We start from the raw sequence: 14,591 nt of genomic DNA on the forward strand, positions 1-14,591 counted from the left end.
TTACTCTACCTAATTTTGCATCATCAGAAAACAACAATATTTCCTTTCAGGTTGTTTCCTATATCATTTGTTTACAAATTAAACAGCGATGGTCCCTGCCTGAACCTTGCAGCACACCACTAGTCGCCTGTTTTTGCCTCGATTCAAAAAGTTATATAAAAAGCTATTATAAAAAGTTAGTAAATTACTAAGGCATGATGCACAAGACCATGTTGTCCCTCATACAATATAATATTTTTATTTATCCATTCTTGAATTCTCTTTCTTACCAATTTTGCTAGTACTTTTACCACCAAACCTGAGATAATTATTGCTACTGCAGTCTTAGAATCTCCTTTATACAAGGGAATTATTTTGCTCTCTTTCCACTCCCTTGAAACTCTACCAGAGCTGAGACTTAAATTAAAGAGCCTAGCCAATGGCATTGCCAGTTTCCTTGCACATCTTTGCAAACACCCTAACTGATATCCCATCTAATCCTATAGCTGTATTTACATTGAGATTCTGCAATATCCTGAAAACCTCCAATTTAACCACATCTGTTCTCACATTAGTGTCTGTCACATTGGTTAAAACAGCAACCTCACTAGTAACATATATGCTTGCAAAGTGGTTACTCAGTAACTCAACTGTTTTATCCACTTCTGTCTCCTGTGACCATTATCACTCATTAAGGTTAATCTTTCATAGTCATTCTTCCTCTTACTTACCATATAACAAAAGAATCTGCTTGGCTAGATTCTTCTCATAATCTGATTTTACTGTCTTTGCCATTCTGGTCACCTTTCTTGTCTGAGCCTTATACTGTTCGTGAGCTTGCTGGTCACTTCTTCTTCTTCTTCAGCTCGTGTTTAATGATATTAAAATATCATTGGGGTATTTTAATTGTTTTATACTAAACCTCTCTCGCTCCTCCTCCCTTCATATTATATATCTGCAAAAACGTTCATATGACTATGACTAGAAATAATATAAACATAAAATAACTTCTAGTTGTTCATTAAGCCACTAATTTCGTCCTGATTTTTTTTTTTTTATATCTGATCTACACACAAAAGGTCACCAGACCTATAGCACACTAATCCCGTGTGTGGGCAAGAGGAATAGAAGAAAGGAGGAGTTTATATTCCATGCACTACTAACATCCTTACCCTGTAGTGTTTTATGCCATGGCACAGATTTAAGCTTCTTCCTAAGCTTGTCATAATCACCTGCCTTGTAGTTCCACATATACCCTTTCTTGATAGACTATTTCCTCATGTTTACAATCTCCCAAGTCAAGATCTTTTGATCACTTTCACCATTTGGAGGCAATGTGGTCACCTTGGTTATGGGTAGCTCTTCTGATCCTGTGACCAGGTCCAATATCCCCCCTGCTCCAAGTCACCTCCATTACTTGCTGCCTTAAGTAATTATCTCTTAGCAGGTGTAAAAATTCTATTTCCTTCCTGCCATGTGATTTTTCTTCCTTTCAGTCTATATCTCCATAGTTGAAGTTCCCCCATAATAATCGTTGACCTGTACTCATTGTACTAATTTGAGTGATCCATGTCTTCCAGATCATCACTTATGAACTCCCTGGCCTATAACAACAACAGCCAACATTTGTTTCAAATGAACAGCCACCTTCCTCCCTGTCTCCTATTCTTTTTGACAAGATTGCACTAACCAATTCCAAAAACTCCTCCCTCTTGTTCCTGATACTTCTGTCATTAGTATATAGAAATTGCAGCATCTCTTTAGTCTCCCACCCACCTATAGTTCCTGAATTGTGACTACCTTATTGAATATTTTTGCTTGAGAGACTAGATTCCACACTTGGTCATTTTCACTCACTGGCCTAATGGCTTCCTTCACAAAAACTCACTTGCTTCCACTCTAATTGCTTTTGTTTTCCTGAATTTGCACTTCAGCATTCTTGGTGAACAATGCTCTGTCCAGACACCTAACACCAAAACCATTTAGATGCAGTCCATCAGCATTGTACAAAATCCTTTCCGTCAAACATAATGTCATTTCTTCCGCACAATCTATGTATAGATTCATTGACTACAATGCTCTCCTTCTCAGTTCGCCTCTATCATAGCTTGGTAGGAGGCTTATAATATTCACCTTCTCGCTCTTCAGTTTTGCCTCTTCTAACAACTTCTTTACATCCTCCCTCATAGAATAGTTTTTGCCTCTCAAATTATTTGTACCAACCAAGAGAATCATATCCTTTGATTTACCTTTATGCATCCAGATTGTATGGCTGATATTGTGAATTTTTGCACCCGGAAAGAAACAGGATTTCGTCACACTTTCGTTAATCTTTATAATTATGATAATGATCATTATCATAATTATGTCTCCATACATAATTTTCTCCTTGACTTGTTTTTCTTGTTTGTTCAGTCGGTCCTTATTATTCCTTTGGACCTTCTTCTTTCTGTTTTCAGCCTTGCTAATCTCTTGTTGCTTCTGCAATTTTTCAATTTCACCCTTTGTCCTATGAACAGTGGCATGTTTAGGTATTTCCCATCCCTAAGCCCAGAAAGTGCTGCCCCTCATGACCTGCCCATCGGCAGGTCATGATCCCAACCTCCAGTGACTGAAGTTGCCATAGAATCTTACTTGCTTCACATCACATAACTTTCTTCTGGGTGGTGTCATTTTCAATTTCAGACAAAGTGGAAATTATTTTCATCCATCCCTCACGAAGACTCCGACAGGCATCATCACGAGCTGACCAACGAGTAGGCTAAGGCATTTGAATACTTCTGCAGAAGTTTCTAGGTGCTTTCTTAGAACACTCCACCGATGTGTTGAAGATGTGAAAAATACGTACAGTTTCTGAAGGACATCAAAAAATGTGGAAGAGTACAGACAGAATTGGGCAGTTCAAGTACCAATTAGAGACAGAGAATGTCTAGTGCACGGTGTGAATTCTGCCAATGGATTTATTTCAAGAATTCTTGCTTGCTGTCCTGTGTACTTGTCTACATGTTACTAGCATTATCATATGCCTGCCCTCTGCAATTTGCTACATCAATTCCAAGCTCGTTTAGTGAAGTCAAAACTGCCTTTTGTAACTCTTCAGATTTGTGACTTATGTTGGGAATGAAATGCAAGAAACACTCCACAGGAGTTCCATGTTCTTTCACATATCGTACACTGAAGGACAGCTGATCAACATGAGACAGGTCTGGTGTTGTCAACACTTATGGAATAGTACTTATCTATTTTAAGTTCTTCCACAATAAATTTGATTACTTTCTCGCCCATTATTTTAATAAATTCCTCATACCTGGCAAAGGAAAGATAGGAAATGAAACCTTTTCCTTTTTTCCCGCTTTTGGCAATATGCTCAGCAAGAAAGGGATCAAATTCACTAATCCATATTGCCTTTGTCAAGTTACCAACAACAATACAGCAGCTTTTCGTGCACGTGTCTTGGTCTATATAGTTATGCAGAATCTGATTACATGCCAATATGCTTGCAGACTAAACTTACAATGAGGAAAAGAAAAATATTTCTCTACTTGTGAGTAGATGCGGCATATAAGAAACATGTTATAATTATGAAAATGAGATCCTGGAAATTTCCACTGCCCCCCCCCCCCCCTCAAAATTTGCCGCTCTAGGCCCAGGCCTATACCTAAATACGTCACTGCCTGTGAAGGATAACATTTAAGTGCACTATTTCTTTATTAATGTCCATTTCATTCTCCTTTATTTGCACATTCGGCATTAATAACATCATTTTCCATCTTACCACCGGTATTTACTGCGTTCTCATTAGATACTCGCTTTTGAAACACTTAATACATACTCTTTCTCTCTTTGGTTTTAATTTTCTCAATGAATAAGTTTCACATGCACTGCACTGATTAAAATCCTACAAATTCAAATCACAGGACAACGTGGTCTCTGCCACCATTGTTCATTGCATTGGTGCCATGCCTACAACATCATCATCATCATGCGTATCAAGGATTTAGACCTGTTCCGGCCTTAGAAGTCATCGTTTAAGAGGATGTCCTTGTTTTCTTTTTCCTAATGCCTACAATATCAAAAGGAAGAAACAGGAAACTTTGATTTAATGTGATATTTTGCTTGTTATTTCAACTGGCATCATACAACATCATGACCACAATAGCTGAAATATTAAATCTTAAATCGATGAAAATACCAAATTTGGAAAATAATTGCTCTACAAATGCTACCATATTAAAAAGTTGGCGAAATATATTACTCTCTTGAAGTTAAAATGTTATAAAGACACTGAATACTCTAAAAACATGAAAATCTACACTATAATACACTAATTTTCTAATGAAAAAAAAACACAATAAAACAAATAAAAATCTCCAATTTTACGCTAGTGCTAAATTACACGACCACTTACAATCAATATACATTATATAATATTTTTATAATTTATATAATTTTTAGCTTAAGTATATAAGCAAACTCAACAGAAAGTAACAAAGATCACCCTTTTGTTAATTTAAAATATGGTTTCAATATAAACATTGACTTTGTTCTTCCATTTGTGCACAAATGATATAGGAAATGATTTAAAAAGAAATATTCAGTTGTTTGCTGATAATTCAAAATTGCATTATATAATTGTTAATCAGAAGAGGATGATTTAAATAAGTTATTGATATGGGCTGAAGATAATGGATTCCAGTTTAATTGGAAAAGTAGAAAATTATGTATTTTGGGATGAAAAGATTATAATTTGTAATCTTTTCATCCCAAAATGAATTCATGTAATTCTACTACAGGAAATCAGTGAAACTGGGGATTTGGTGGATAGTAGCTGGAAATTCAAAAGACATATTGTGAAGGTGGACACAGTAGTTGAAAGGAAATGGCAGAGTTAAGGAAATTATGTATGATGTATTATACTTGTAGAGCCTTCTCTGAAACTATTTGTAGCATTATTACACAGATCTGGTCACCTGAATTCTATGGGATCAGGAAATAATGGAGAGTATCCAGAAGTGAGACACCAAGATAATAAGTAGCGTGTAGAATACTCCCTGTAATGATAGATAGAGGATTTGTATATTGTAAAAGTTGATTTAAAATACTAAAAGGGTTTTATAGGATTGATGCAGAGGAAATATTTCATCAATTTGCTAGCATGGACAAAACAAAGGGTAATATCTGGAAATTGAGTAACACTTAGTAGCAAAGGTGTGAGGATGAAATTTTTCACTTGTAAAGTAGTGAATGTGTTGCCAGAGTCTGTTATGAGTGCTTTGTCAGTCAGTGCATTCAAGGAGAGGTGTGATAGATATTGTGTGGATAGTGTAGGTCTCCTGCAATGAGTCTTCAGACTCCACAGAGGTTCCCATGCAAAAATAATAATAGTAATAATCTCTTCTTTCAGGGTTGGCCATATATTAAACGTAACAAGAGAAATAGACAATTTCTTTCCAGGGATGTTTGATTATTTAAATGTTAGAGTATATGATGATGAATCAACAGAAATGCTTCAGCACTGGGATAAAACCTACAAATATATTACCAGAGCAAAGTAAGTATTTTCCAGTAATATAGATATACACCATTTGATATTCTGATAATGTAATTTTTTAATATATCGACCCCTATGTGGGGACATTATTAAAAATGCATTAAAGAAAAGCAAATTATTTACTCCTTAATTTTCAATTATAACTAATGGTGAATTTTAAATAATAAAATAATAAATAAAATGTTAAGATTAATTATAATCTTAACATTTTTATGACAAGGTCAGATGTCGGTATTCACATTAATGAATACTGATTCTGTATGGCTTACCTGTCACAGCAATACAGAGAAACCTGTATAGCTGTTCAAATCAGGTTACAGTTAGTATATGTGTCTACATACATACATGCTAGCAGAAAGGGCTCATTCAAAATAATCTTCAGTGTGACAGTGTTAGTTTAACCTGTAATGAATTGTAAATTAAGTCATTTGAATTTTTTTTAAAGAAAACTTTTAATTATCAGTATTTAAGCCTTAATATTATATTATCATTTATTAGCTCTTTTATCAGTGCTCCTAGTGAAATAGTTTTATGACATACTTCTTTCATTCATCATGAGTATTAATTTAATGGAATAATACACAGCTTAAAAATAAAAACGTTGACTTAATGCTGATATTTTGCTTATTTCATCAGATCAAGAAGGAAAAATAGAACAGATGAAATGAAGCATCATACAACATCATGGGCCACAATAGCTAAAAGATATAGATGGAACTTGATCAAGTTCTATCTATATGTTGGTATTTTTTCCCTTTATATGTAAAGTTTTTTCCACTATGGTTATGGTGTTTCTTCAATTCATGATGTGTTATACTTGCAGAGCCTTCTCTTAAACTATTTGTAGTATAGTTATCACATAATCATCTGAAATTCATATTATATAAACATGAATTTCAGAAAAAGGTTGCCTAAATTTTGAAAATTTATTTATTAACATTGACTAAACGTTTTTACTAAGGACAAGATTCATCTATTGTATATTCATATTCCTTGGTGGGGGGGGGGAGTATTCCTAGTTCTTGCCATTTAAATTATTATGTGTAGATCTATTTTTTATGGTAATCCCATCCATGGGAGGTTGTTCAACCTATAATACATTAGTACTGTTGGCAGAAAGGTAATTTAAAAGTTGAAACATTTGGATTTTAAGACACCTGTACATTATATATATACTCTTTAGTAAATACGTAAATTGACTGTTCCAAAGACAGCAATATTATTGTTATTATTATTCTTTTATTGATCTCTGCAGTCATAAGACTCAATGTGAGAGATCAGCACTACTGCTTAATACAGAATCTGTTGTACCACTCCTTAAACACATCCACCATTTGCACTTTCACCACCACACTCTTAGGCAATATATTTCATGCAAAAAACTTGCATCTTAAATTTTTACCAGCTGTTTCCTTTTGTGACTTGTAGGGATGGCTTGTGCTTCTTTCCACTTGTTCTACCATGTGAAATATCTTCTCAACATAAACCCTTCAACAGCTTAAATGTCTCAATCGTATCCCTTCCCCTTTGTCTTCTATCCTCTAAACTCTGTAATTGACATGCCATCAGTCTGTCCTCATAAATAACATTATACAGTCCTAATATCACTTGTGCTATTGTGTCTGCACCTACTCCAAGGTTACTTCATCTCCTTAAAATCCTGGGGACCAGATCTGAACACAGAAATCCAGATGTGGTCTGGTCAAAATTTGATAAAAAAAACCACCACCCTCTTATCTCTTGTGGTCAGTGTCCTCAATATTGCAGCATTTCTCTGAGATGTCTTCACAACCTTTGCATTATATTGTAAAAATGAAAATAATTTAAAATTATGAATATTTTTACAAATTGTTTATGTTAGTACATTATTAGTTTTGGTTTCATAACACATATATTGGCACTTGCGATGTGCCTGTTATTGATATTATTACTATTGTCAAAAAATTTAAATCATTTGAAAATTGATGTACTTACTAGAATCTGATGATTTGCGTTTTATTTTTATTGTAATTTAAAATTGTGAAGTGTTGAGATATTTATTGTGGTTTGTGAAGACCTGTTTACGCTAACTAAGACAACATGTCAGCCTTCCCACTTTCATTGAGTGCACATGCTCGCTAAGAAGTTTGATGCATGATTGACAGCTGACAGAGAGAGCGTTCAGTATCAAAGTAATGGGAAAAACGAGAGAGCTAATGGAAGTTTAAGAACGCAGACTGGAGGAATTTTGTTCTTATGAAGTTTATTTAGTTTTATGTGACAATCGGAGTAGATTCCGAAAAGGGATAGTAAAACTGTGGGTCTTTAAATTGGAGGGGTTGAGACTGTCAACAAGTAATTAGTAAATAAAAGAAAATATTGCAGTCGATGTTCTAAAGGAATGTTCGAGGAAACGCTGATTGGAGAGTTTCATCTGTCTTAAAGACATCGGATTTTGTTATTTCTACTTGAAAGGGCTGTGGAAATAGCTGAATTTAGATATGTTGGTTTTGAAGTAGTAGAAGAAACTTTTTTTCTCCGGTACAAAACTTAGTAAATTGTGTGTCAAATTGAACTGCAAGAGGTAAGAGTATTTATACTTAAGTGAGGAATAATATTGTATACTACATAAGAGTGATAAGAAAGGATCCCATGGAAAAAGAAGAAGAAATGTTTATATTTTTGGAAAAGGCCCTAACAAAGAAACTGACTGTGAACATTTTTGTTGTTGTGAAAACAAGGTGTTTAGTCTGGTAGACGTGATTAGCTATATGTTAAACAATCCAGTAATAGAATGAATCAAAGAATGGGTGATTTTAATATTTTTGGATAAGAAAATCTCTAAGGTGTAGATTTATTTTAGAAGGCCTTGGATCCAGTTAATTTTGTAGTTATGTAATTTTATTTGAAATGTATATATTGGTTTAGTTTTATTAAATGAGTATATTTTTTGTATTTGGTCTTGAGTCAGTGATTTTCCGGATTCTAAAAGAAACAGTTAAAAGTCATTGCACCAGTCGAAATTGAACCCTTGTGTAAATAATAATAAACACCCAGAATATAAAAAAAAAAAAATCTTTATAAAAATCTTCATTACAAAAATGGTGATTAATAATTTTTTCTCTAAATAATGTCTTATGAACTTCAGATTTCTACCTAAAATAACCATAAGATCCCTTGCATCTTCCACTTATTCCAGGTTAACTCCACTAAGCAAGTATGGTGCTTCTCGTCTGTGAATCCCAAATTTCAAAACCTCACCTTTAGTTGTATTAAACAGATATCCTCATTCGTTTGCCTCCACCTTTCCAGATTATTCAAACCTTCTTTGAAAGCCAAAACATCAGCAGTATTACCAATAACCCTCCCAAGCTTAATATCATTTGCAAAGAATGGAATATCTCCTTAGTCCTATGACAACATCTTTAACATAAAAATTGAACAAATAATGGTCCCAGCAATAAATCTTGCAGAACTCCACTTGTGGCCTTCCTACTCTGATATTGTTTCCCTACATACAAATCTGATATCTATCAGAAAGCTTTCATTTTAGAAATTATGGACTTTACAACCGTGTTATAAATAACTCTTTTAATTTCCCGATGTTTCGATCTTCATATTAAGATCATCTGGAGCATATACAAATATACAGGACAAGCTGAGTTACATTACATACAGTAAGCTAGAGAAACAATGATTTGATCACAAGTTATTCTACTGGCATGACCTCTAGTGGGAAAAAAAATTACAAATTAATTAATTATTTAGAAACTACATCAAGCTAAATTCTTTTTATGATAACATGAGCAAACATTCTTTCTTATAGATAGTTTTCTTTCAGTAACGATGATGTCCTATTTTTAGCATTACAATTATTTAAGAAAGAATGTTTGCTCATGTTATCATAAATAGAATTTAGCTTGATGTGGTTTCTAAATAATTATTATTAATTTTTTTTCCTCACTAGAGATCATGCCAGTAGAATAACCTGTGATCAAATCATTGTTTCTCTAGCTTACTGTATGTAATGTAACTCAGCTTGTCCTGTATGTTTGTATATGCTCCAGATAAAGATCGAAACATTGGGAAATTAAAATAGCTATTTATAACATGGTTGTAAAGTTCATAATTTCTAAAATGAATGCTGACCACTGTGCAACACTAAAAGAAAGGACTATCAGAAAGCTAGTTATCACTCCAATCCACTAGCCTAATATCCAAGCCCATATGTTGCAACTTAGAAACCAACTTGTCATGTGGCATTATCAAATGCCTTTAAAAAAAAAAAAAGTGCATTAACCTCATCTCCTGCTATTGTTACTCTTTAAAAGGTTGCCAGGTTTTATTAGATTACTTAAATTAAGAAAGAGAGAGCACTATTTAAGAAAACCATGCTTGCCTGCATAAATGATATTGCCTTCATCTGCTCAATTCTGTATTCAAGTTGTTGTTATTATTATTATTTGACACCTCTAGGGAATTCTAGGACTCATTGAGGAAGGGCACCTACTCTACAACTCTGTCTCCACCACTCAACCTCATCCACAAACCGCCTCATCTACACCAACAGCATCTACTGTCCACCATCACCACTATTATTTTCACAGACAATCACAAATATCCATGCCCATGGTGGATTCGAACCTGCAGCCTTTAACTGGAGAGCAGATACGCTAACCACTCGCCAAACTAGGCCGGGAAAGTTCTTACTAATTTCTCCAAAATCTTAACTACAGAAGAAATACAAGCAGGCCTATAGTTTGATACCTCCATTCTACTACCATCTTTATGCAATAGCTCTATCTTATTCTCTTTCCACTTGCCAGGAACCTCTCCTTTTGCAGGACTCATTAAACAACTAATGAAAAAGAATAATAAATAAGAATAAAGCCTGCTGTACTAGGATGAAATGTTAATAAAGTAATTATTGCATAGCTCAACTTTTTCATCTTCATTGGTCACCCAAGTCAAATCTCAATCAGGCAAAGTAATCCATCCACTACCATGTTCCCTCCTACCCACCACTTAGTGAAAAACTTGGGATTCTCCTTTGATTACAGCTCTAATGTTCTCTCATTTTCTAATTTTTCTCTCCTTACAATACTAGTCACTTCCCTAGCCTGAGCTCTATATTCCTTATGCAACTGTTTCTCTTTGTCTTCATATCTCAGTCACAACAGATTCTCTGATGCTAGGACAAAATATTTGATTCCCGTGTGCCCTACACCACATGCTGTCTTAGGGCTGATGGAAAATCCTTTGTGACAATTCATTGATGGACAGTTCTTCACAGGGAAAATTCATCACAAGGAAATTTCTTTGCTGAAAAATTCTTCACCAGAAAATTGAAATAATATTTTAGAAATATAGTTTCTTTTTTGTATTAGGCTTTACTGAAGTTTTTTTATAATATGTTAATTGTATATGTAATGAAATTAATATTTTGTATTTTACTGATTGGTGAGTTCTCTAAATTTTGTTTATTTCTTAAAATATTAATCTTTTTTACTTACTTGGACACTACAAATTCTGTAGTGGAATATTAATATTTTATGACAGTGTGATATTGTGGTTAGGGAAATATTTTTGTAACTTTTAACACTTTTTTCCCCTTCACTAAACTAATTCAGATGAGGTGCTTTTAATTATAGGGTTCCCTTGAATTTTGAAACTAACTCCACTTTTCTGCTTGCATAATAAAGAGGTTTTGAAGGCTATTATTGTTTTATAGTGAAATACTTAACCACTCAGCCAACAATTCCAACTACAGATATTTCTGATTACAGTTTATTTCTCAACTGTTCACAAGATGTATTTCATTTTGGGACCATGCACCTATGCATTATTTTTTATTTAATTTTATTTTATTTTTCAGTCAAGAAGACAAATATTGTCAAATATCAATTTTGAAATTTCTTCGTTTCATATAGTTTTTTCATAAGCGTGCACATATAGTTTTACACTTATAGAGTATATAATAGGCTTCAAAATCTGTTTACTAAGCAGAAAAAGTGGAATCATTTCCAAAATACACAGGTATACTACAATTGAAAGCACCTCATTTTCTGAATTAGTTCAGTAAAAAAGAAAAAAAAAAAGTGATATATCTGGATCACTGTCTTAAGTGAATAAAATGCCTTTCAGTAGTGAAAGGTTACAGAAATGTTTAAACATTTTTAAATTTAGTGCTCTTACTCCTTAATCACCTATCACACTTTTGTAAAATATTAATATCCCATCTACAGAGACTGCATTATCTTAGTAAGGAAAAAAGATTCATATTTTAAGAAATAAAAAGAAATTGTGAAACTCACTGATCATTAAAATAAAAAAAGTTAATTTTACTTTATACAGAATTAAAAATATTATAAAAAAAATTAACCGCTTGTTCTCCTCCATCTCCTACCATTTTATGAAAAAATCTCTTCAACGTTAATCCTATGATAACCCCTTACCAAATTGTACATCTCTATCATATCACACTTCTTGCTCCTATCACTAGACTTGAAATTGCATCTTCTCAACCTTTTTTTATACTCAATATTCCAGAAATTATTTTGGTTAATTGCCTCTGGACCCTTTATCTCTTCATCATTTTGAAAGCCAGGTGACCAGATCTGTGCACAATAGTCCATGTGTGTCCTCACCATTGTTGCACACAAAATTTTGACAGTGTCTTCTAAATTTTAGATCCTTATCTACCATCACCCCAAGACCTCTTATTTCCCCTACCTCCAACAGTATATTGCCACCAAGAGTAAATTTTACATCCCATATTTGTTTTCCAAATTTTAAATCCTTACTTTTCAAAACATTGAACTGGAATCCCCACTTCCATGTCCATTCACCCGGTCTATTCAAATCTTCTTGTAAGGCCACAACATCTGCTCTACTCCTTATAGTTCTTTTCAACTTTGCACCATCTGCAAACAACTGAATCTCCCCATCCAATTTTTTCCCAATATCATTAACATACAGGTTAGACAGCAATAGCTCTCAAGCAGACCCATGCAGCACACCACTAGTGACTTTCCTCTTCCAAGATATTCTTTCTCCATACACAACTTGCTGATACCAATCTCCAAACCAATGCACTAGTCTAATATCCAACCCCATCTGCTCTAGTTTGACTATCAGCTTATCAAAATATGTATAACACTATGTACATATGTACACAACTATATCACTATATATCCATCTCCCTCATCCTATGCAGCTCTCACCTTATTATAGTAAGAAAGTAGATTACTAAAATTTGATCTCCCTTTATCAGATTCGTGCTGTCCATCAAAGGTAATAAACTGTTGTCAACCAAATTCTGGATGCTGATTCTCATTACCCTCTCAAACATTTTAACCACAGCACCTGACACACACAGATTTCATGCTTGTAATTTGATGTTTGAGTTCTGTTACCTCCCTTATGAGGCAATACAATCTTGACTTCCTTCCACTCCTTTAGAACTTGATCCAGTGTAAGACTCATTGTAAACAAATGTGCTATGGTAGATGAACTCCCTGGTACATTCCTTCAAAATTCTTGGTGATATTAATTCTGATGTTAGTTCTCTACAGGAAGATTTGAATAGACTTTTAGCTTGGTCATATGAATGGGATTGTAGTTTTAATATTAATAAATGCAAGTTGTTACACTTTGAGGTACAGAGATATCTGACTATATACTGTATTTGTGGAGCTGTTCAAAAAGTAGATGAAATTTGGGATCGGGATGGTGGTAGACAGTGGACCAAAGGCTGCTCATCGTATTGCTGCTATAATAAAAAGTACATTGACATGTTGGGATAAGGAGATGGTTCCTCTATATAAGGCATTGTTCTGCCCACACACAGACTCCTGTTCTCAGATTCGATTGCCTGGTTTTCATTGTGATGTGGAAACAGTAGAGAGGGTCCAAAGACAAATGACCAAACTGATATCAGGACTCTGGAGTGTTAGTTATGAAGAGCATTTGAGGGAATGTGAATTACATAGTTTGGTGGATATGAGAAAAAGAGGAGATATGATAGAGGCTGTCAAGTTAAGGGATTCTACTAGATTAATACAGAAGGATTTATAAAATGTAGAAGTTAAGATCAAGGAAGAACAAGTGCCCATTTCAGAAGTTGAAGAAGGGTGTGAGGAGTAGATTTTTTTACATGAAGAGTTGTTGGTGAGTGGATTGCATTGGCAGAGCACATTGTGAATTCAGGGAGTATAAATAACTTCAAAGTTCATTATGATAGACATGTTGCTGGTTGAGTGGGCCTCCCACATTGAGTCTGTTGACTCCATGGAGGTTACTAAATAATATGGCATCAAGTTTGCTTAATTCTCTATACTTCTTACTCACAGTCAGTTTCCCCTCCTCATCATCCACAATTCTCCTTAATTTCACATTTGCAAAAATGAAAGATCTTTATAAACTGAGCTACCACCACCATGTTTGCCATCCCTATCCTGCTGAAATATACTGTAATCTTTGATTTCTCTCCCTGTTAGAACATCCTCCTCAGCTAACCAACAACTTTTGGAGAGACTGAGTCAATCAGTGCCACAAACTGATTCCCTTTATTCCTAATGCTCCTAGCATTTGTATACCAAAAAATCAGTGCATTGCCAGTTTTCTAATATTACTCTCCTGTGCCTGACTCTGCAATTTAATGTATACCCTCTCATTTCTCAAGCCATGAACCCCCCCCCCATGTGAAACCATCCTTGCTACATTCCACCCTTGCAATTCTAGTTTCCCTGCCCCAGCACACTTACTTGCCCAGAAAACAAGTCTCTCCAAATTTTTGCATCCTTCTGAATTTGAATGTAATCCATCTCTTGCATACTTTCTTCTCTGCCAAAATGTACTCCATGCATCCACATATTCCAGACCTTTCTTTCTACACATTTTTGCTGTCATCTCATTCGTTATCACTGCTCTTCTTCTCCACTCTGTATTATCAATACTAGGGAAACACGCTCACTATCTATCCTCCGACACATTTTTGTTCCACTACCCTGATGTCAACCTCAAATTTGCACTACACAATTCATGCTACACTCTCATTCCTCTTAGCAGAGGAATGAGAGTG

At 34.4% G+C, this 14,591-nt stretch overlaps 1 protein-coding gene across 1 annotated transcript in view; it reads left to right on the top strand.

Moving 5' to 3' along the window:
* The window catches only part of ssh (Protein phosphatase Slingshot), a 412,359-nt gene that overhangs the window by 329,626 nt on the left and 68,142 nt on the right, over positions 1–14,591 (top strand). The window contains exon 11 of the mRNA XM_090391626.1: positions 5,384–5,530. Coding sequence (XP_090247752.1) covers positions 5,384–5,530 — 147 coding nt within the window. The remainder of the gene's footprint in view (positions 1–5,383; positions 5,531–14,591) is intronic.

This window comes from Typopeltis vanoorti, chromosome 4 (assembly GCF_054136105.1).
Source record: "Typopeltis vanoorti isolate ZY-2024b chromosome 4, IOZ_Tvanoo_1.0, whole genome shotgun sequence".
NCBI lineage: Eukaryota > Metazoa > Arthropoda > Arachnida > Uropygi > Thelyphonidae > Typopeltis > Typopeltis vanoorti.